At 37.1% G+C, this 23,609-nt stretch overlaps 5 protein-coding genes across 6 annotated transcripts; 2 read left to right on the forward strand and 3 right to left on the reverse strand.

Annotated features, from left to right (window-relative positions):
- Positions 1–2,824: 2,824 nt before the first annotated feature.
- Positions 2,825–8,660, forward strand: sulp-6 (STAS domain-containing protein). 2 transcript variants are annotated; one of them, NM_058737.6, is made up of 13 exons: positions 2,825–3,011; positions 3,173–3,242; positions 3,797–4,022; positions 4,074–4,540; positions 5,321–6,001; positions 6,757–6,863; positions 6,983–7,167; positions 7,216–7,314; positions 7,395–7,499; positions 7,891–7,998; positions 8,124–8,254; positions 8,298–8,403; positions 8,474–8,660. In NM_058737.6, the coding sequence occupies exons 1-13, from the start codon at positions 2,869–2,871 to the stop codon at positions 8,614–8,616; spliced, it is 2,571 nt and encodes an 856-aa protein (NP_491138.3). In that variant the 5' UTR covers positions 2,825–2,868; the 3' UTR covers positions 8,617–8,660. The 2 variants fall into 2 exon arrangements, with proteins under 2 accessions (NP_491138.3, NP_001380221.1); NM_001393200.1 differs by having other exon boundaries at positions 2,861–3,011; positions 4,074–6,001; positions 8,474–8,659.
- Positions 8,661–8,672: 12 nt separating this feature from the next.
- Positions 8,673–9,845, reverse strand: W01B11.6 (Thioredoxin domain-containing protein). Its single transcript, NM_058738.7, has 4 exons — positions 9,742–9,845; positions 9,419–9,522; positions 8,946–9,003; positions 8,673–8,806 (listed from the first exon to the last, which is right to left on the reverse strand). Exons 1-4 carry the CDS (start codon positions 9,834–9,836, stop codon positions 8,734–8,736), a joined length of 330 nt encoding a protein of 109 aa, NP_491139.1. The 5' UTR covers positions 9,837–9,845; the 3' UTR covers positions 8,673–8,733.
- Positions 9,846–15,058: 5,213 nt separating this feature from the next.
- On the forward strand, positions 15,059–16,005 carry W01B11.1 (uncharacterized protein). Its single transcript, NM_058739.2, has 3 exons — positions 15,059–15,133; positions 15,178–15,284; positions 15,739–16,005. The coding sequence occupies exons 1-3, from the start codon at positions 15,095–15,097 to the stop codon at positions 15,977–15,979; spliced, it is 387 nt and encodes a 128-aa protein (NP_491140.1). The 5' UTR covers positions 15,059–15,094; the 3' UTR covers positions 15,980–16,005.
- Positions 16,006–16,856: 851 nt separating this feature from the next.
- Positions 16,857–23,424, reverse strand: ace-2 (Carboxylic ester hydrolase). Its single transcript, NM_058740.6, has 10 exons — positions 23,279–23,424; positions 22,796–23,074; positions 21,713–21,916; positions 21,433–21,608; positions 20,949–21,177; positions 20,666–20,902; positions 19,356–19,780; positions 18,657–18,830; positions 17,983–18,143; positions 16,857–17,810 (listed from the first exon to the last, which is right to left on the reverse strand). The coding sequence occupies exons 2-10, from the start codon at positions 22,952–22,954 to the stop codon at positions 17,686–17,688; spliced, it is 1,890 nt and encodes a 629-aa protein (NP_491141.1). The 5' UTR covers positions 22,955–23,074; positions 23,279–23,424; the 3' UTR covers positions 16,857–17,685.
- Positions 22,980–23,021, reverse strand: Y44E3A.7 (uncharacterized protein; the record flags this gene model as incomplete). The annotated part of the gene is made up of 1 exon (NM_001361878.1): positions 22,980–23,021. A coding segment is annotated over one exon (42 nt), but the record flags the coding sequence as incomplete, so codon positions are not given.
- Positions 23,425–23,609: the final 185 nt, after the last annotated feature.

Consider the following 23,609-nt stretch of genomic DNA (forward strand, 5'->3'; position numbering starts at 1 on the left):
GAGGAGAGAAGATGCAAATTAGTATTCTGACAGTGAAAACTGACCGGCAGATGGTTGAGAAGAGAAAAAAGCTTGTTAGAAATTGAAAAAGGTGATGACAAGAATTACACACAGAATTAGACCTCCAGCTTCTATATATGTAATAACTTTGTTAGATTTCTTGAAATTAGAAATTTGTCAACTACAAAAATGTTAGGCGTATTGTTGTGTACATTTTTGTAGTTGACAATATTTTGACAATGCTCAAACTAGAGATGCACAGTTTCAAAGTTGAAATTAACAGGCAAGAAAGTTAGCTTATAAATTCTAAAAAATAATTTGAATTGCCGCGAAAAATTTAAAGTTTTCGGAATGTTTTTTAATGTGTGCTCAAGTCGTGATGAATTTTTTCTCAAGTTTCATTTTTTGTTTCGTTTTATTTTTGGTATTTTCTGAGAAAAATTATGGTTGGAAATTCAAAACTTTTTTCTGTAAAAAAATTTTGTGCGGGAAATTCAAATTTTCTTTGAAAAATTGGCGGAAAAAAAATTTTCTTTGAAGAAAAATTGGCTAATGATCGAAGTTCTGAGAAAAGTTTTAGCGGTAATTTAAAATTTTTGCGAAAAAAATTGGCGGGAAATTCAAATTTACTGAGAAAAAATTCCGGCTCAAGATTAAAATATTTTATCAGAATAATTTTGGCGGGAGTTCAAATTTTCTGAGAAAAATGTCACCTGCAAATTCATATTTTTTGAGAAAAATATCGGCAGGAAATTCAAGTTTTCTGAAAAAAATTGGTAGCAAATTCAAATTTTCTGTAAAAAATTTCATTGGGAAATTTAAAATTTTCTGCGAAAAATTTCGCCTGCGAGTTTAATTTTTCTGAAAACATATCGGCACGAATTTCAAATTTTGGGTAACACATTTTACAGGAAATCTAAATTTTCTGAGAAAAATTTCAGCGGAAAATTCAAAATTTCTGAAAAAAAATCTTCCGCGAGAGATTCAAGTTTTCTAAAAAAAAATTGGCAGGAAATTTAAAATTTCTGAGAAAAAGTTTTGGTGGAAAATATTTCAAAGCCTGGACTACCCGTCTTTTTAAAGTTTAAGCTTCCTTCCAATCGATACGCTTCTTCTTTTTCTTTTTATTAAAAGATCATAAAGTCTCACTCCTTTTCACTGTTGAAGGTTAAAGTTAGATGGACAATTACAGTTACACTATGATCTCTTATGATTTGTTAGTTAATAAAAAGAAAAAGACAAAACCTATAAGAAAAGTGAAAATTTTTCTGCAGAAAGTCCCAAAGGTGATTTTTGAATTTTCAGACTTTTTTGATTTCAAATTTTTCGAAGTTTGTGATAACAAAATTAAGAAAAAAGCTAATGACCCTTTGAAGGTCACTTGTATTTTTGTAACACACTGATTTTTGATGAAATAGGTCGGAAAAAATACACAAAACACTTGATTCTAACCACTAGAAACTCTGACGAGAGGGGGATGAAAGCATTTGATTCTATAATTGGTTTGAACAGAGAGAAAACCTGAAATGTGGAACAGTATATGTAGCAGGGGTGGGCGGCAAATGTTTTATCTACTAATTCGGCAATTCGGCATATTGCCGCCTTGCCGATTTGCCGAAAATTTTAATTTTCGACCGTTCAGGATGTTTCAGCAGAATTGGCAATTATCATTCACATTTCGTTTTGTACAGTCAGGACGGTCAGGAGGGGAAAATGTTGTGTTTAGTCTGAACCTACGGTAAACTTCAGTTTTTTTCGGAAGCTGTTAATTTTTTTGAAAAAAATGTTGCAAAATTGTAATAAAAAATTGCGAAAAACGACGAAAAAAGTTTGGAACTAGAAAATCACGGCTTCAGGTCCTAGAAAATTTTTTATCTAGCGTACCCGAAAGTATTTCGAAACATTCTCTTTTGTTCAAATGTTTAATATTTTTTGTTGATATTTTTAAAACTATTAAAAATTTACATATTTATTTGAAAATATGTAAATTTTTCAGGTACGTTCAGGAATAAAGAAAAAATTTCAAAAAACTGTAAAATCCATTGGTATACGGTAGCCGAAAAATTTCACTCGTACCAGAACCCACAATTTAGGTATTACGGGAACACTACATTCCGAGAATGCGTATTCCGCAACATATTTGACGCGCAAAATATCTCATAGCGAAAACTACAGTAACTTTAAATGACTACTGTACCGCTTGTGTCGATTTACGGGAGCCATAGTTGAAATATATTTTAAAATTAAGCAAATATGAGAAAATACATAATACAAAGAAACGAAAAAGAAATTAATTTCGAAAATCGAGCCCGTAAATCGACACAAGCGCTACAGTAGTCTTTTAAAGAATTACTGTAGTTTTTGCTACGAGATATTTTGCGCGTCAAATATGTTGTGCAATACGCATTCTCAGAATTTTGTGTTCTCGTAATAATACGAGACGTATCATATGCGACGGGGCCGCGCAAGAACTGATGGTGGCTGAATTTCCACCCGAGCGAGGGAATAACGGCATAATTAGATTAACCTGTGATTTTTCTGGTCAATTAATAATTTTGCACAATTTCACTGTTCATAGATAGCTTTCCCCTTTTTCTAGACCTCTTGCACCAACATAAGTGTGGCCGAGAGTCGGCTGGTGACGTCACTCTTCTTCCACAGCGAAAATGTTCGGTAAAAGAAACCTGTCAGTTGTCTTTATTGAAATTCAGATTTTTGACAGAAAAGTTCACAAAGTTCAAAATTTGAACTTTTTCGAAGTTTAAATTTCCGTGACCTCCCCCCACCACCTCTTCCAACAAAAAATCGATATTCTTCTCCAAATAGATTTTCCCACTTTTTCAATCATTTCTATAGTTTCTTATCATCATGTATCGCCGACTTCGCAACGACTCAACGGGCTCCCCGCCTCCGGAGCTCAGCACACAATCGCTGAGCCCTGTGGATGCGACGACGAAGAGCACAAATATGGCAAAGCATATTTTGAGCCCGATTGGAGTGAACGAGGGAGAGTAAGTACATATACATGGTTTTTCTATTAAAACCAGAAAATTCGCGCGTTTTCGGGAGATCAAAACCAAGTGTGACGACGTCATACGGTTATGAAATTCAATTTCCGCGATTTCTGGAGATCAAACGCCGCTAAAAACTGTTGGAAATACATTTTTTGCAGGATATTGGCATATGATGTTAATGTGACACAAAATTATACAAAATCAAGACAAGCTGATGTTATTAATCAAGTAAGTGGATCTGTTTTTGGTTTTTCCACGAGATTTTCAATCAATTTTTTGAATTTCTAACGACACTCCGTTATTACGGCGGCGTGTATTGTTTAGTTTGGCCGTGGCCGTGAAAAAAACATTGGCGGCCGAGTTGTCTCGGTTCCCGGCCACGTAGATCGTTATTATTTATTTTTTCGAAAAAATCAATAATATGTTAATTTTGTCAAAAAATCGATAATTTATTGATTTTTTAAATAATCAATAATTTTTTCTATGAATAACACGAGGAGTCAGAATGCCTTATTTCGGTTTGATCTTCAAAAAATGCGGGAGGTGAGACGCAGACATCTCATCTGATTTCGCATGGTTAAGAACGTGCTGACATCACAATTTTTTCTGGAAACATATTCCCGCATTTTTCGTAGATCAAACCGCAATGAGACAGCCTGACACCACGTGGAATAATCGATAATGCGTTAATTTTTTTTTGTTAAAAATCGATAATTTATTGATAATTGATTGAATAATTTTATATATTTCTTTCTCAAATAATCAATAAGTTCAATTTGCAGACAGTATTCGATAAAACGTATCTATTCAAACCTGAATATTTATCACTTACTGGTAAAATCGCGTTCCATTTGAAAAGTATCGGAAAATGGAAGCGAAAAGAATGGATTCAATTCGCTAGAGGAAGGATTCCAATAACCATGTGGCTCCCCCGGTACACATGGAAATCCAATTTTCTTGTGGATTTTCTTGGTGGACTTATGGTGTCTGTGTTGAGTGTGCCGCAGAGTATGTTTATTTTTTGATTTCCCGCTGGAAATTTTTATTCGCATTTTTCAGGTCTGGCTTACGGAATGCTTGTTGGAGTCCCACCAAGCTACGGCCTAATCACTGGAATCATCGGTCCAATAATCTACGCGTTATTCGGAACATCCAAACACTCATCTCCTGGAGCATTTGCAATCGTCTCATTAATGGTTGGAACAGTTGTGGAAAGCTTTGGAGATGTTGGCTCAACAAATGGAACAATCGATTCGAATGTTGATCTACTTTGCTGTCGAGAGAATAAGCCACGAGTATCTGATGGAGATGCGATCGGAATTGCAGCATCTGTCACGTTGCTCGTCGGACTATTTCAGATATTGTTCGGATTGTTGAATGCTGGATTGTTGGCTGTTTGGCTGTCAGATCAATTGGTACAAGGACTTATTTCGGGAGCGGCTGTGCACGTGTTGACGTCTCAGCTGAAATCGATGACTAGAATCTCTAATGTACCACCGACAAGTGAACCATTTCAGAACGTAGTGGTACATTTTCTCACTTTGAAGCTCAGATAAACTGAACCACGCACGAAACGCCTAAACCCAGACAGGAGCCTGTCAGCGCCGTTGTGGTTTTCACGCGTTGCCTGCATGGTTCAAAGCTGCCGGTGTGGTTTCCTGCAGGCAAAGCTTGAAAACCACGCAAGCGTCGGCAGCAAACCACGCAGGTAACGCGCGAAAACCACACAGGGGCTGGCAGGCTCTGAGAGGCGAATGGATTGGGGTTTTGAAGAAATGCGGGTAGATAGCCTTGGAGGCGAATAGTCGGAGGTCGCCTTAGAGAAAATATGTAGGCTGCCTTGTATGTTGCCGAAATATTCGTAGGTCACTTTACGAAAATGAAGAAAAAAGTAAGTAACCTTGAGAGAAAGCAAGTAGGCTTAGGTTTTTTCACCGTTAGGGCAATCAGGTAGATACAGTGTCTATGAGGCAAGCGTAGGTGGCGGGCAATAGATGAAGGTTGCCTCGAGAGGATAAAGGTAGGCATAAAAAATAGGCATGGCGAAGGTTGCTTTAGAGCCAATCAGACAGGCGTATCTTGCTTTGAAAGTAAGCAGGTAGGCGTTGATAACCGTGAAGGTTGGTAGGCAACCGTAGGTTTTCTTTGGATACAGAGAAGGCAGGCGAAAATTGCCTAGAGCGCAGGCTTAGATTTCCATGAGGGTAAGCAGGTAGACTTTTGTTACTTTGTAGGTAGGCAGGTAGGCGTAGGTATAAACGCTATAGTGGCTAATTTTTCTTCCGTATAAAATGTCTTTTTTCCAGTTCTACATGTGCTTCTTCAAGCAAATGCCCGACGTTGACTACGCTTCGATCATAATTTCGGTGATATGTGTCGTCCTCTTGCTCATCTCTACACTAGTCATTGATCCATGGCTCTGCAAGAAGGTTCCAGTGAAGTTTCCGATGGAGCTGGTTCTGGTGGTCAGCATGACACTGACAGTTCATTACACGCGGAACACTGCCTACGAGTTCCAAATCCCGACAGTTGGACAAGTGACAAGTGGAATACCTGCTCCAGTGATTCCGCCGATGAGAAATGCGTTTGGAATGATGGGCTCGGCGATGTCAATTGCAATAATCTCATTTGTGATTCACATTTCGCTTTGCAAGTTGATATCGAAGAAGCTTCAATACGTTGTGAACTCGAATCAGGAATGGTTTGCCTTGGGGCTCATGCACACGACATCTTCATTTTTCGGATGTTTCGCTGGAGGTTCATCACTCGGAAGAACGATGATGCAAGTGAAATGTGGAACCAAATCTCAGCTATCGACTCTCATCACATCCATTGTGCTCATCATTTTTGTGTGTGGAGGAGCTGTTGGATGTATTCAGCACTTGCCGAAACCGGTGCTCGCGTCGATTGTGGTTGTTGCGATGAAGGACTTGTTCATTCAGATTTTCACTTGCTTCGCGTTGAGGAAATTGAGTTTTGTGGATTATGTGAGTTGAGGGGTGGCAAACCGGGCGTTAGAACTCACAAAAGCCGGAAATACGGTAGGTACGTAGGTAGGTAGGCATGTCGGTAAGCATATAAGGTAAAGCGGCAGTTTAGCGCGTAAGTAGGTATGAGGACAGCAAATAGGTAGGCATGTATGCACTTACAATTAGGTTGGCAGGAGGTAGATAGGCAGGAAGAAGGCAAATAAGCAGGTAGGCATAGAGTATGTTTGCGGTAGGCTTGCGTTAACCATGTAGGCAGACAGGCATACAGTAGGTGTTTAGGCACAGGGGAAATCATAAGGTAGGCACATAGAAAATCATAAGATCGGTAGATCGGTAGGTAGGCATGATAGGCGTATGATCTTACGTTTTTAAAGTACTTACAAATATATTTTGAATCTTGAAAACTTTGGTTCAATCTATGTAAGCGAGAATGCCTGCTGCTTTTATCTTTTCCTTGATTTTCTGGTTGCTCTTTTAATGAGACAATGCAAAAAGGCGGTAGGCAGACACGTAGGTATGTAGGCATGCCTATCTTTGAGTTATTTTGTTGAAAAATTAACAAGATTTTTTGATGTTTAACGTTTTCTGAATTTTCGAAATTTTGAGAATCTCATATTTAGCAATGCATAAACAATTTCCTATGTGACTATGAGAAGATCTACGCTTCCCTTGTGCCTGCCTACTACCGAAATTCATCTAATCCGGCGGACTAGTTTTTTCTCAGCCACGTTACAAAAACATAATTTTTTCAGCTAATCTTCGCTGCAACGTTCATCTCCGTAATCGTGCTAAATGTCAATTTCGGCCTGCTCATTGGTGTGGTATTTGAGTTGCTGACAGTGGTTCTAAGATCTCAATGGTATGAAATAGAATTTCACTACGTGGCCGCAATTGAAAAAAAACTCGGCCACCCAAGATAAACTGATAGCCGAGCTATCTATTTTTCTAGTCCATCTAACAAATACGATTCCATTTCAGGGCGGATAGTTCATTGCTGGGAAGGATCACAGGAACCAATCATTACCGTCGTCTTGGACTCTATGAGACAGCCAATGATATTCCTGGAATCAAAATTTTCCGGTTCGATTCTCCAATATATTTTGGGAATTCCGAGATGTTCGTCCGGAAGATTCATCAAGCATGTGGGCTTAATCCCCTGATTGGTGAGTTTTGAGGCCAGCAATTGCCCCTACAATAATTCTGAATTTCAGTCCGAGGAGAGCTGGAGACGGAGAACAAGAAGAAGGACGCGAGGAAGGAAAAGGAAGAGGAAGATGCGGAAATACCGAAGGAAACGGAAAAAGAGACGAGTAAGTGCTGCTTTTTAAATATAGGCAGGCGCTTACTAACCTTTAGGTCGTTCTTTAAAAATCGCATACATTTATTTCAGAGCTCGAAGTGACAACTCACCAGGCGAAAGTGCTCGACGAGAAGCATGCGGAGCCGGAACCCAATCCCGCCGATCAGTATGAGAGGCTCACCCATATTATCATTGGTAGGTGTTTTCCGAAAAATTGTATGTCTGCCTGCCTTGTTTACAGTTGAATTTGAGTAGGCATGATGTGGGCGAATAGACATGAACGCCTGCCTATCTGCCTGTTACCTACACCTGCCTTGTGTCACAGGTAGGCAGGAGCTAGGCAAGTAAGCATGTAGGCGCCCTGTCTTGTGCCTATTCAAAAAACTTGAACAAATCAAGTAGGCACCAGGCATGCACGTAGGAATATTTGCGTGCCTGCCTGTCTTCAGGGTCGCCTACGCCTACCTCATGCTTACAGATAAAGTTTTATAAACTGAGCATCTATCTTATATTTTTGCATTGAAATGTAGGCGGGTAGGCATGAAAGCGTGCCTACCTGCCTACCCAGCTGAACTTTTTTTTTCAGATTGTTCTACAATTATATATGTGGATTTGATGGGTCAAGGCGCGCTGAAAGATGTCTACAACGACTACAAGACAATCGGCATTTCGGTTCTTTTTGCAAATACTAATGGTATGATTTGATCTCTAGAAAGTTTTGTGATTCGGGCCTGCCTACACGCCTACTAACCAGGCACGCCTTCAGGCCGGAAGGCCTATGATCTTCTCCTTCTCCATCATAACTTTATTCTTTTTTAGAACACGTTCGCCAGAACTTTGAAACTTCGCAGTTCTTCGAAGAAGTACCCCGGGGTCGAATGTTTGTCAGTGTTTCCGATGCGGTTGACCAGGCGGAGCTCGAGCAACGACACAAGACCGAGACAGTTCAGGTAGAAATTGAGACTAACAAAGAAAAACAAATCAATAATTCAGACAACGGCAGCTCCGAAAGCAACAGTAGTTCCACCAGTGGCCAAGTCCGTCGGCCAGAAGTCTGTTCCGATTACTGAACCTGTACTCGTCCCCATACAAAGTTCAGGTTGGTTTTACTGATGGCCGAGAAATACCACGGCCTCGCGCTAGTTGTGTCTAATTTGTATGTTTTTCAGCGTCCTTGGTAACTGGAATCGATTTCTCGATGAAAGAGAACACGGCGAAGGGTGGTAAATTCCCAAATCCAACTCGAAAGCTTCGTGTTCCGAGCAAGCTTAGCCTCATGGAAGAATTGGAAAAGACAGACAAGACACAATAGGAAATTTTTGATCTGAATTTATTTAAATAAAATTTATGTATTTTTGGGTGTGAGTAATTGTTTTATTTCAGATTGAATTTCAATCACAAATCGGTTAGACTCAGAAAAAAACCAAAATTATACAGCGTATTTCTCGAACAATTCTTGAACTTTCTCAGCTTCTGCTCCGACGTGTCGAGTCACTTCTTCTCTGAAAAATAACTTCGTTAAAGGGGCTGCTCACTTTGATCAGTGTGCGCCCGACATCCTGCGAGTTCCGCCTCCCACTTATCTTTTGCGGAACCCGTGAGGTGTCGGGTGCTATACGCCACATTTAAAATAAACCTTACCCATTATTCATCACGACAAACGTTGGCACCGCGTTTACAGCGAACGCATCTCCAGTTACTGCAAAAAATTGAATTTAAACTGTAAAATATATTGTCATGTCTACGTGCCTACCTACACACCTACTTTTTGAATTGTTAAATTTTTTATACTAACTTATCAAAATTCAAAATGGAAAAAAAACTAATAATTACTCGGTCAGCAGGTAGGCTTAACTAGCACCTTCCTACACACCTAACGATCGGAATTTGGTCATAACTCAAGTGCTTGGCGCCCATTACGTATATCTTTCGAGTAGGTAGGCATGTAGGCACATGGTAGGTAATTATTCAAGGATGCCTGCCTACAAGACTAATTATCGGAATTTGGGCTAAACTCCAGTGTTTGGTGTTATTTAAGTGTAATTACCCTGTAGGTAGATATGTAGGCACAAAGTAGGCAGACATTAAATAACAAGCATACAGTGAAAACTTACACTGATCATCATTATAGCACGGATACGTGTAGACCAATGCGGTCTTCTCGTACTTTTTACACAAATCATCGAATAGTGGTTTGATACTCTCGCATGACGGGCAACTGCAAAAAATTGGTTCAAAAGGCGAAAATCGCGTATTCAAAACTTTTTGACGTTAAATTTTAAAAAAAATTTCAAAAATTATTTAATACGTTTTACTGTGATATTTCGTTATTAGAGCATATTTTCTCTACTGCAAAGAAGAATTCGCGCTTGTGACGTCACATTTTACAAAATTTCACCCCAATTTTTGAATATGAGGGGTTTCACTGAACACTTACCGCTCTCCGTAAAAGTAGTAGATTGCCTTTTTTCCGATTCCGTGTTCCGATTTTTGCAAAAAGTCTTCGTCAGTTAAGCAGTCGTACACAACCATTTCGAATTTCTGAATATTTTAGATTTTCAAAATTATGGTGGAGTAGCGTCAGTGGGGAAATTGTTAAAGCTTTAACCTTAAGGCTGTGCCAAAATGACCAAATATCATGGTAAAAGTGTTCAAAAAATTTAAATGTTTTATTACTGAGTTTTTGTCACATTTTAAGAACATGTTCAAACCCTTACAATGTTTGAATCAGGGGTGTGCGGCAAATTTGCCGAATTTGCCGAGCACGGCAAATTTCAAAACAGTAGATTTGCGGAATTTGCCGAGCTCGGCAAATTTCGAAATTTGCCGCACACGTCATAAATTTGACAATGCAATTTTGACTAAAACCATTGATTTTTTCGCCAAAAATTTAGTAAAATGACACAAAATTGCGTTATTTTGATGCTTAAGCAGACATACTACACGGAACTTATTCAGAAACCAGATGAGTGTTAAGATTTCAGTAGTTTTGGTGCTCCAAAAAACATCAAAAAGTATCAAATTTTTCCGAGTTTGTTAAGCACGGCAAATTTGCCGAATTTGCCGAATTTGCCTAGCTAGGCAAATTTGCCGAATTTGCCGTGCTCGGCAAATATTGAAAAAAGAGATTTGCCGAATTTGCCGAGCTCGGCAAGTTTTGAGATTTGCCGCACACCCCTGGTTTGAATATTAATATTTTCAACAAAATAAAACCATAAAATCCAAAGAAATTTTTTTTTATCGGCAACTTCCAAAAAAATGGCAAAAAATTGTTTTCTGTAATTTTTCCAATTTCAAAAAATCATTTTGAAAAACTCCGAAAATTTTCAATTTTCATAGTGCTAAAAAAAACTCTGTAATTGCCACTTTCTGACGCTCAAAAAAAAATTCAAACATTTTTTTGAAAAGTTTTACTATGGCATTTGGTCATTGTGGTACAATAGACATGATTTAACGCAATTCAAAAGACTTTTGGATTGGAAAAATTTTGAAAAAAAATCAGTACCCTCTTCAAAATTTACCCAATAGTAAAAAAAATAAAAATGATATAGCAATCGAGAGATAAAAAACCAAGGAATGATTGTTGAAACATGTGTTTATTTTTATGATGGCTAGAGAAAAAAGAGAGATGAGAAATGATAGAGAGAGACATGGACTTTTTGTCATGGGAAACATTGAGCAGTTGAGCAACACGGATCTATGATTTAAGAAATTTGTTTTTTTTGAAGAAAACATTTTTTTTAATTCGAATAAAAACAATTTTTTTCGCATAGAAGCTTTTGAAAGTTGTTTTTCTAAAAATCTTATTTTAAGATTATCGAGAATTAATTTTTTTTTAATATTGGCATAAAATTAATAATGAGGCATTTGTTTTTGACAATTCAAATAAAATTTTAAAGAAGATTTTGGCTGGAAATTGATTTTTCAAATAATTTTGCGCAAGATTCAAGTTAATAAATTTTGAAATATTTGGACTAACATAAGCTCTAATGTCGTTCATAAAATTCAAGAAAATTTAAAATAAAACTTAAACAAACACATACTTATATATTCTGAAAAAAATATATTTGCAGAGACAATCGACATAAAAAACAGCTGTTTCAATTTAGAGCGATTTTTTAAATTTCAATTTCAGAAAGCTGATCTCTTTCTGAGCTAGAACGTGAGAAAATGCAAATTTCCAAATAATCTCAGCGCTCTCAGAAAAAAAACTAAAAGAAACCCGATGAAGCAACACAAAATTGGCGTTAGTAGTTGCCAATGGTTTCTTTTTTGTTTAGTTTTTTTTGCAAGAGGGGGTGGAAAACGTCAATAACCAAATGGAAAAGAAAAGGAGGGAAAAAAGAATGACGTCATTTTCAAAGTTCCCAGGTTTTCAGAGATGCAATTATTTGATTGAAAAATAATGATTAGGTAAATTTAGACAAAAAAACAAATTCTTTCGTCTTTGAAAATATTAAAATTTTTGAAAACAATTTTTTGAAAAAAGTCAAAAGTTCTCTCAAATTTGTGTTCGAAAATTTCTTAAATTCTAATTTTTGTAAGCTCTTCAAAAAACTAAAAGCCTCGCCCCAAATATTTCAAAAAAATCATATTTTCACCAATTTTATTGTATAATGACTTGTTGCTTGCATCAAATTTAATGAAAAACACAGGTTTAATTTCCCGAGAAAATTCTCAAAAAAACTATCATTCTAAATATGAACATTTTCTGTCAATTTTTTTTAAATTGTCAATTAATAAAATATATACATATATATGTATCCTTTGACTATATTTATTCGATTTCACAAATCGTCGTGTACTCCACACGGACAAATACATTTAGTTTTACAACTAAAATCGAGCCGCAACGCGCCGTAAATCTACCCCAGATCTGGCCGAGCCAAAATGGCCTAGTTCGGCAAACTCTGCCATTTCAATTTATGCGGGAAGCCAGAAATCCGTGAAAACTTAAATTTCCAACATGAAGCCTTTTTTATTTTACAGAAGAATTTTGAACAATAATGTTACAAGCAAAAGCCAAAGATTTGTTTCGCGGCCTCGAAATTGGAAACCTCGACCACCAACTTTTTTTTCCCCAGGCTACAAAAAATCACAAATTAAAACACAGATAAACTTTGACTTCAATTTTTTGAGATGGAAAAAAACAGAAAAAAAGCGTTTGCTACGTGGCCGCCAATTTGAAAACCCTCGACCACAAACTTTTTTTTTTCAAAAGGCAACAAAAAATCACAAAAAATAAGAAAAAAACCGAATAAATAGAAAAATATTTGTCCATCAGTTTATAGCCCCAAAACCTATTAAGTAGAGAAACCGATGATGTGATGATTGACGAATGAAACACGTGAATTCGTGACCAGAAAAGTCAAAAAGGTACAAACTATCACTAGTTGAGGTGTTTATCACTAAATCAGTGATAAACAAAACACTGCGATAAGGAAATGGTTATGCGGGGGAAAGAAAAAGAAAAAACTTGAGAAAACTACTACTTCAGATGAGAAGACGAGAGAGGGAAGGGCATAAAATAAAAAATAAAAAAAAAGCGAGAAGAAGAATTTGCAAGCTAAGGGAGATATTTGATTGCTTCTATTGAGCTTGACACTTTTCCTGAAAAAAAACGAATGTGAATTTTTTTAAAGTAAATAAAACTGAAATCATAAATAGGTGGAATTTGCGACGGGACATTCAAATTTTCTCAATAAAACTTTTTGGCGGGAGCTTCAAATTTTTTTCCCGAAAAAAAAGATTGGTAAGAAATTCAAATTTTCTGGCTATCAGAGAAACTTTGGCACAAAATTTAAGTTTTATTCAAACATTTTTGGAATTATATCATATATACATAGGTAACGTGGGCGTCTTATTTGCAACGTGGCCTACGAATTTAGTAATGGAAGATGTTTTTCCGCGGCCACCTATTTTTGGAATTTTTTAAAAATCAATGCAAAAAAAATCTCGAAAATTCAGAGACCAGTTACAGTGAAATACAATTTTTCCAAAAAAAAAAAACCAACCTGTTATTTCTGAAAACATAATTGACAAAAATCTAATTTTAAATTAAAAAAAACTAATTCTGAGCAGTTTGCAAAAGCTCGGCCACTAATATTTTTTCTGAAGGCCACGTTTTGTGGGATACCGGAGAGTCGTTGTGTGTCAATATGGCCGCGAAAGAAAATCGGTGGCCGTGTTTTTTTTCTGCCAAAAATAATAAGGGTGGCGTAACATGCATAAAATAATGTTAAACTTGATTTTAAAAATAGCGGATCCGTTTTAAAACAAATGCACCATTTTTGAAAATTTTCTCGGCCCGTGCTCAAAAATGTGATTTTAGCCATTTTTGGCCGTTCTTTTCAGAAATCCAGCTCCAGAAAAATGATCGACTCAAAATTTTAGACATGTGAACCTTTAAACCCGGGTCTGTGGGAATTCCCGTGTGAAAGTTGGCGAAATTCTGAGAATTGAATGATAAGTGATCAATTTTGATACGAAATCAAGTGATCAATAATAATTCACAGTTCATTTTCTGATCAAAAAACCACAAAAAATCACGTAAGAAGACGTCATTGAGACTTCTAGAAAGAGTGTGAGTGAGGAGAAAAAAGAAGGAGAAGAAGAAATTGCTTCCGGCTATGGGGGATGCCCTTCTTGCTCGCCGAGCACAAAAAAGAAGAGCAAATTTGTGTTTGTTTTTGTGTACTTTGGTGTTCTAATGGGGAGGAAACATATAAACAACGTTTTGTTTGTTTCTTTTTCGCAGAAAAATTCTATAGTTTGAGTATCCCGACATAAATTCTCTCCAGAAAATTTGAATTTCCCATCAAAAGTATTTCACAGAAAATTTGAATTCCCGCCAAAAATACATTGTAGACAATTTGAATTTCCCACCAAATTATATTCTCAGCACATTTTTAATTTCCCACCCAATTTTTATCTCAAAAAGTTACATTTCCGACCGATTTTTTTCTCGAAGAATTTGAATTTCCCAACAAAAAATTTCTTAGAAATTTAAATTTCCGGTCAGAATGTTACTTCGAAAAATTTGAATTTCCCGCCAAAAATATTTCTCAGAAAATTTGAATCTACCGCTAAAATTAAGCTCAAAAAATTTGAGTTTCCCGCCAAAAATATTTCTTAGAAAATTTGAATTTCCCGCCAAATGTGCCCTCAAAAAGTTCGAATTTTCGACCGATTTTGTTCTCGAATACTTTGAATTTTCCGCTAAAACTTTGCTCGAAAAATTTCGCTCCATATTTTTTCTCGGAAATAGAATTTTTTAAATTTAAAAAACCTTTTTTTTATACATAAGTTTTAAACGTAATTTTTAATTGCTACATTATCGTTTCAAAGGAACAAGCTCAAAAAAAAATGTTTTCAGCGCCGGGACCCAAAAACGAAAAAGTTATTTTAGAGTAGAAAATGTTGGTATTTATTGACAACCCGTTAGGTCAACTACAAATAAGTTTTAGTGAATCAAAAATATAGTTCAACAACGTGTTAGTCGGCAGGGAAAATATAAAATACGAAAGACACAAAAACTAGAGAATAGGTACACTAAACATCAGATTTTAAACTGAAAATAACGGGTCTTGTCACGAGCAAAACTTTTAAACTACAGTACTTCCCACGAGTTAAAAAAACGTTATCACATTAAAAATATTTGTATTGATTTTTTTAAACAAAGATGCCGGTTAAATTTATTTTTGAAAATTGAAAAAATATAAATTTAAATGTTTTCGTGAACTTATTTCTCAATCACAATTTGAACGGTTCATTCGATTTCGCAACACAACATGGGCGACGACGCTTACCAGTTTTTGGCTCCAGATTTAGTAAGTTTACATTTATTTTCAGGCAACAGAAAGCCAAATTTCAGCTCGCTCCTCCACCACCAGTCCAACAACCGCCAGCAGTTGCTCCAGGAGCATCACGTCCCGCACCTGCTCCGTCGAATGAGCTTCCACCCGCGTCGGAGGCAAAGAAGTAGGAACACTTTTTTGGATTTTGCTTTTCAAATTTAACATTGCCTGATTTTTTAATATAATTTTTTTCCAAATTGCTGGAAATTTCTGAAAAAGTTATTTAGGGGTACTGTAGAAGTCTTCTAGGGTTTCTGTAGTTTTGGAAAAAGGGAGTTTTTGTATGTTGAATGGGTACGGTAGGGGTACTTCAGGATTACTGTAACCTTGGGAAACCGTGGGAATTGCCTATTGCTGGAATATTGGGTGGTTAGCGGATGAATGTTGTAGGGGTACTGTAAGGGTACTGTAGGTTTGGAAGGTTTTAGTTTTTGCCAGTAGAAGCGATAGTAAATGGGCTTAGTGGAGGGATACTGTAGGGTACTTAACACTTTCCATTTTGTCATAGAATTTTGTAAAAATTAGAGAAGGTGTTCCATAGCAACTGAAAAATATACAAATTCGAAATAAATTTCCAGATTCCAAGTGCAACCGGCTAAAAAAGCATCAAAATCGAAGAGCAAATCGAAAGACTCATCGCCAAGCAACGGAAAGGAGAAGAAGAAGCGCACAAAGCGTTCGGGTGGCTCCAAATCGAAAGAATCTTCCGAGCCACCTCCATCATTGTCCGCCTTTAAATGGCAAATGGCATTCAGTGCATTTCTTGTCTTTATTTCAGTTGCTATCACTTTGATGGTATTGATTGATGGACTCATGTGATTGGAATAAAGATTGTATGGATTTTATTAATTTTTCTATTATTAACCAGTCATTTGCGTACCCGTCTTTTTTTGCGAAGTTTAAATGCTACTATTCGACCATATCCTAATCAACCCAACGTCAGTGGTGATCGGCAAATCGGAAAAACCGACAAATTGCCGGAATTGAAAATTTCCTGCAAATCGGCAAACCGGCAAACTGGCGGAATTGAAATTTCCGACAAATTGGCAAACCGGCAAATTACGGGATATGAAAATTTCCGGCAATCCGGCGAATCGGCGAATTGCCGGAATTGAATATTCCGGCACATCGGCAAACCGGCAAATTGCAAGAATTGAGATTTCCGGTAAATCTGCAAATTGCCGGAATTGAAATCTCCGGCACATCGGCAAACCGACAAATTCCCAGACATGAAAATTTCCAGCAAATCGGCAAATAGGCGGAATTGAAATTTCCGGCAAATCGACAATCGTCGATTTGCCGAATTTGCATATTTACATGAAACGGGAAAGAAATTTCAAAAAGGTACAGTTTTAAGTGTTTCCGTTTTATAAAAAATCCCTCTAAACACTTCCGGCAAAATGATATCCGGCAAGCGGCAAGCGGCAAATTGCCAATTTGCCGATTTGCCAAATTTGTCGACAAAAAATTTGCCGAACAGCAATTGTCGACCACTCCCTGCTCAACATCTTTTATCTAGACGAAAAGTTTTTTCTCTCGAAAACTACAGTACCCCTACAGTATCCCACTACTAACACCAAATATACTGATCTATATTTTAATTTATTTGCTCTAATTTTCTAAAAAAAAAGAAATGGAAAGAACCTAAATGATTAAATGTGTAATTTCCAATAACATTCGTTAGTTGAAAAAAAAGAAAACATTTATAGTGGAAGAAAAAACGATGGAACAACTAAATAAATCAGAGTTGTCAAAAATTTTCAAAAATCTAAAAACTACTATCTCTATACTAGGTCAAATTGTTCCAACGGAAAGACATATGATTTACTAAAACAGAGATAGCAGGGGAAACTCTGATGAGCAAGGAAGGGATTTTTTAAAAAGCGAAAAGCTGGGGAAAATAATAAACTGATAATTTGATACCACGTTTGGAAAGGAAAAAAAAACATAAAGAAGAAAACGAATTCGATGGGATAAAGCAAAAGTGAAAAAAAGAATATTGAGATCCAAAAGGAAATGCTTTGAAGAATATGTTGTGAGTTTAACAGCGAGGGCTTTCAAATTTGCACGTAAGATCTGATGCATTGCGGCCTGCAGTTGCCTCAAAATTTCGCCTAACTATAAGTTGATAGTTCTTATGTTTTCTGAATTCAAGACGCAACGGGCTAGACCTAGTACATTATACAATGCTTTGCGGCGCATTTTTACGGAGCATCTAAAAATTCCATTGTTCTGTGTTTTAACAAAAATGAGTTTGTGAATGATTATACTCCTAAGCCTAAGCTTAAGAGAGCTGGAGCAATAAGCTTATAATTAGAAAATTGAAAAAAGAGTACACACCATTCTGAGCTGAGAAGCGAATGATTCGGTCGCTGTAACCAAATTTTTAAATTTGTTTTTACTGATAAGCTTATTGCTCTAGCTTCTTGTTAAAACGCTGCAAAAAAGGATCCAATCGCTGTTAAACCCAAAACTCTTCACAACGACACTCCGGGGTGTCGTTGTAAAGCCAAACACCTATATTATCACAAACTGATATAAGAGATTAGAATAGACAGATAAACAATTATGGAGAAGAGGTAGGTCGTTGAGCTGGAGCTGGTCAGATCTTCGGTGGATGCGGATTTTCGAGTTGTACGGCAGTCGTTTGCTGGAAAATTTAATTTTTGGCAAAATAAAAAGTCGATATCCGACAAAATTTTCAAAAAAAAAATCAATATTTCAGTTGTGGTAGTTGCAAAATCTGCCCAAATTTGCCTAGTTTCTAACCTTTCAGTAGCAGTTTTCAAAAAAAGTTTATATAAAAATTAAGGTCTCCTTACCATTTTTCTGTTTCACAAACGCCTTTGCCTCATCAATCATTCTACAAAATCCTCCATGAACATCAGAAATGATTCGATGCTTCCCTTGTAATGTTGTCTCTCCCAGCTCAATCGCCTTCCGCTCGATTTTGTTATATTGCGGCCAAAATGAGTCGGTTCTTCTGAAATATTTTAAAGTCGGTTTATTAATGTAAAAGGAATAGCTTAGGTGCCTGTTCCTGTCTGCCTACCGCCAATATTTGGTGTTTTGATCTTTTTTCCGGCAATTCGGAACATTGGCAAATTGCCAGAATTGAGATTTCGGGCAAATCGGCAAACTGACAAGTTGCCGGAATTGAGATTACGGGCAAATTGGCGAATTACCGGAATTGAAAATTTTCGGCAAACCGGCAATTTGCCGATTTGCCGAATTTGTCGAAATTGATGCAAATGGGAAATCGGTAATTTGCCGAAAATGAACATTTGAAAATTTGCCAATTTGCCGTATTTGCCGGAAAAAATGGTAATTGCCGAAATGATGCACACGGCAAATCGGCAAACCGGCAAATCAAACCGGCAAACCGGCAAATCAAACCGGCAAAATGAGATGTTGTGAATACCGGAAAACAGCCAAAATATCGGCGGGGACTAATTTGTCGGCTCCGCTCAATTCTTGGCTGTATTCAAAAACTAACCCAGTATTTGCAAAATTTGCCCAAATTTGCATTATAATAGAAGAAAGTCGTTTCTCATCTTCCAGGTGAGTCTGATCATAGAGGTGAGGTCTCCAATATGGTTGACCAAATGCATATTCTATTTCATATCCATGCATTACACCCATCCACTTTGGCCATGGATTTGCGCTTGACCTGAAAATAATTTTTTTTAATTAAGAATGTTAATTTTTGTTCTTATCAAATTATCCAATATTTTCTTGGAAAATTTGTGGGAAAATTATCGATTTTTGAAAAGAAATTAACCAATTTCAGTGATGTTATTTGTGAATAAATTATCGATTTTTTATTGAAAATTAAAAAAGTTCTTGATTGTTTGTTTTAAGAACATACAATTTCTTGAAAACATATCAATCTATTGATAAAAATTATATTTTTCATAAGATGTATTTTTATTGATTTTCCATAGAAAACAAAAAAAATGTATTTCAAATTATTGATTTTCATGAAAAATATCAATTTTTGTCATAAACTAATCGATAAATTTGTTTAAAAATTAACGATTTTTTTGGAAATTTTCGGAAAAAATATGGTAGAAAAAAGTGAAAAGTAGCCGCATCAAATCCCTCAAAAACATTTTTTTTTTACATTTTTCCTGATATTTTTCAGAATTTCTGATCAATCGATTTTTAAATACAAATACTCCAAGCAATATCTCACCTGTAGGTAAAGTAGTACATATAAACATTTCCAAAAATGTTATCCGATATCAAATCAGCAAAATCAATAAGAGAGCAAGTAAAAAACAAGTCTCCCAAGAATCGAGCAACTCCATCCCGATATCGTTCTTCAGGTACATTACTAGTCGATACATGCTCATAAGAATTCATAAATGCATTCAATACAAGTTTCGAACCAGCAAAATATGGCATGAATGCTCTCATTGATTCTTCATAATGATCTCGTGTAATCAGGGCTCGATTATGAGGATCTTCAGCCGATATTGTGTGATTGAATGCAAATCCATATTTGGGAAGTGACATGTAATAGGGTAGCCAGTATGTTCCTTCGTCTTTTACACTTCCGAATATTATGTTCACGTCTTTTTTGAATTGCTTATTCGCCAGTTTTTGGAATACGTCGCCCTGAAAATGTTTACGCATAGTAGGAATAATGGTAGAGTATTACGGGAACTCAAAATTCTGAAAATCCGTACTGCACAACATATTTGACGCGCATAATATCTCGTAGCGAAAACTACAGTAATTCTTTAAATGTTTACTTTAGCGCTTGTGTCGATTTACCGGCTCCGATTTTCATCGAATAAACGAATTAACGAATGAAAAAAAAACCATTAAAAATAGAGCCCGTAAATCGACACAAGCTCTACAGTTGTCATTTCAAGAAATACTGTAGTTTTCGCTACGAGATATTTTGCGAGTCAATTATGTTGCGCAATACGCATTTTCAAAATTTTGAGTTCCTATGAAAACATCGCAAAAAATTCAATATACCAGTTCTAAAAGTAGAATAATTATAGAATTTTTTTTCCAAAATTTTCTATGATTTTTTAAAAACTCTACCGCAAAAAAATTGGCAAGACTGAATTTTTTTTTTGAATTCCAGCGAAAATGAATGAGTTTCAATAATCAATTGCAAAATTTTTTTTTCGAAAAATGAATTTTCATACACTTTTGTGAAAAAAAAATGTTGAAAAAATGTTAAATTACCAATTTTCAGAAAAGACGTAGTTCAACTCTCCAACCCCGTTAAACTTTTTTTGAGTATTTTTTTAACTTTTGACTTTTTTTTGTCCTTTTTTGGCCGTTTTTTAATGAAACTTTTTGACCCAATTTCGGGATGTCCTATTTTTGCTGATTTTTTGTGTGTTTTTTCCTTTTTTCTCATTTTTTCTGGATTTTTTGAAATTTCTGGGAATTTCTCTTTTCTCTTGTTTTCTCCCTGCACTAACTAAACATAAGCTTAAGCCTCGGCCTAAGCCTAAGCCTTAGCCTTTTCTTTTTCTTTACCTGGAAGAAATTGGCGTCCGACGAAACAGGAACGTATGCAAATGTCATCGGTGGCCCAATATCTCCAGAAATATTATCAGCTTCTGCTTGAACTAGATGTGCTGGAACACTTCGAAGACACTTGACAATTGCATTCATATCCGGTGAGCTACAGTTCACTTTTTTCGCGAGACGAAACGAAAGATCAAGCATTGTTGGTGGAGTTGCTGATGCCCATGAGTTGATTATTGAGCCACTCTTAAAAGTGTTAGAGAGTGATAATTGGAAAATTGATGGTGTAAACCTTTGCAATAATATTTCTAAAATATTTATGTGAATTCGGGGCAAACAGATGAGCAGTCGTCGAGGCGGATCCAGCTGATTCTCCGAACAAAGTGACCCGTGACCGATCGCCTCCGAATGCTCCGATATTCTCGTGAACCCAACGAAGAGCAAGCTGTTGATCCATTAAGCCCATGTTTCCTTGAATCGGAGAATCATCTCCGAAGTAGAGAAATCCGAATGGGCCCAGCCTGAAAAAAAATGCGTACGAAGTTCAGGCTTAGAAGGAGATCGGTGCTCATGAATAGGAAACTTGGCCACAAGTTCTAATAGTAAGTTTGCAAATTGCAGGTATAAAATTCTTATATTTTTTTGTTCTAAAATCATCCCACTGAAAATGAGAAAACTGCCTATATTTCTCTCAAAGAAACACTGCTAGGCAGGCAAGTACGCCTGTCTATCATTAGAGCCTAACCTAACATTCCCTCACTACATCAAAGGTTCACCTGTAATTCACATTGACCACGATTGTGTGCTCCTTCGCAGCGAATACGGATCCACTGTAAAGATCCAGAGATGGAGTCCCACTGAAAAACCCTCCTCCATAGATCCATACCATCACCGATCCATCGTGATCTTCCGGCACCCAAATGTTCATATTTAGACAGTCTTCCGAAATTGCCTGTAATTTTTTTCTTGATTTTTTTGCGAGACCCACGAGAGAGCGTTTTTTATTGTGTTGTACATTAATCCAGTCAACACTGCTTCTAACAAAAAACATCTCACCCCAGGGGGATTCCACATTTCAGCACCAGGGAACTGTGGAAACGCCGAATCAATTGTCAAGTAGCATGTCTTCGCAAGTGTCCGAGCTTCGAGTTCCCCACTCCACCGATCGATCATCTCCGCCATCTTGAAACGTCTTGAACCGATTGGAGGTTTTGCGTACGGGACACCAAGGAATGCAGATACTTTTGCACCGTCGAAAGTCTTAAAATTCAAATTTTAGTTTTGAAATTCAGTGTCCTCAACCTTTTTGAATTATTTGAAATATATATATATATATATATATATATATGTTAAAAATTTAATTAGACACCAGTCGCAACCAATATTTACTGGGTGCTATTGCGAATTAAATTTGTCCCAGAGATCCTGGTACTACGGGTTACGGTAGTGGTACGGTTGCCGTACTTATGGGTACTGACACACTATCGGGAGGAAGAGGGTTTAGCTATAGTTTGGGTATTGTATGAATTGGCGGGAGTTGCCCGGGAGTCACAGTAGTGGTACTGTATGCTTAAGTTCGCCTAGTGTAAGGTTAAGTTACACTTGTAGAGAAGTACAACATGTGGTATTAATTTTTCAAAATACTGATTGATCAGAAGCTGCGGTACCCTACAGTACCCCAATAATGATTCAACCTACAGTAAGGCCAGCTTTTGTACATTACCCCTACAGTACTCCAACGGCGGTTTCCATACAGTGAGGTTCTTATCACTGCCGTACTCAAACTAAAACTAAACACTAACGTTACAGCAAGGTCTGCTTTTGTACAGTATCCCTACAGTATCCCTACAGTAACTAAAAATAATTCCTACAGTGTGGTCAGCTTTTGTACAGTACCCCTACAGTATCACTACAGTACCCCATTGGAACTAAACACTATCCCCGCTAAAAGGACAATTCCAACGGCGCAAGGGTAAGTCAAAACTGACGCAAGAGGGCTTTCAGCATTTTTACAGTACACCTACAGTACTCCAATGGCAAAACACTTTCTACTGTAAAAGAAGCCCTCCTACAGTATTCATCTTGTATTTTTAACAGTTAAAAAAGTAGAAGTCCTCTCAAAAAAAAACCTGTGCTCACCTGTCCGACGCCCCGTATTGTTCCCAGCGGCGTGTGCACGACATGATCTCCTCGAACGATCGACCGTGGCTCGATCCGCCTAACAATGAAAAGTGTAACTAGCGCGAACTGACAGAAGACGTGATAAGTGAGATGCCGTCCGATGACGGGCGCTCGCATGACCTGAGAGTGTGACTCGAAGTCTCTAGCTGCGACGACGACGTGGTGGACGGCTTCTGATGATCACGTGTACGACGACCGCTCCTTGCATTCACACAGAAGTGGGGCGGTGTCTCTGATCTGCAATGATATTATAAGAGAGCATACCTAATTGAAATGACACGGGAGCACAAATGAAGAAGGTAATCGTGTTAAGGGGGGACACCACCTGCGGGATAGGAAATGAAATGGGATTGAGGGAAATGGAAACCGATCTCTAATTGGAAAATGGTGGAGAATTTCCCCCCTAAAAATAGTTTTGCTCAATGAGCCTATGTGACGTACCTCTAGCTCAGTCAGGTAGCAATAATTGTATTTTCTGCTTCGTTACCTTCTCCTCAGAATTTTATAATTAGGATAGGGGTACTCAAATAATTCTCGAAAAGAAAAAAGTGTTGGGGTGTTGGAAAAGGATAAAAGTAGCAATGGGGTGGCAGTAAAGGCAATTTTACGATCGTCATGTGCAAATAGGGGAAAGTGTTGCAGATGAGGCGACGATTTTGAAGGACATATCCACAAAATGATGGCGGAAAATTGTTGCGTGTCTGTCTGATTTTTCGGGAGTGGTAGGAGAGGGAGGGGGAGGTGTGAACTGCGCCGATGTATACTCTCAAAA

Source organism: Caenorhabditis elegans, chromosome I, assembly GCF_000002985.6.
Source record: "Caenorhabditis elegans chromosome I".
Classification (NCBI taxonomy): Eukaryota; Metazoa; Nematoda; class Chromadorea; order Rhabditida; family Rhabditidae; genus Caenorhabditis; species Caenorhabditis elegans.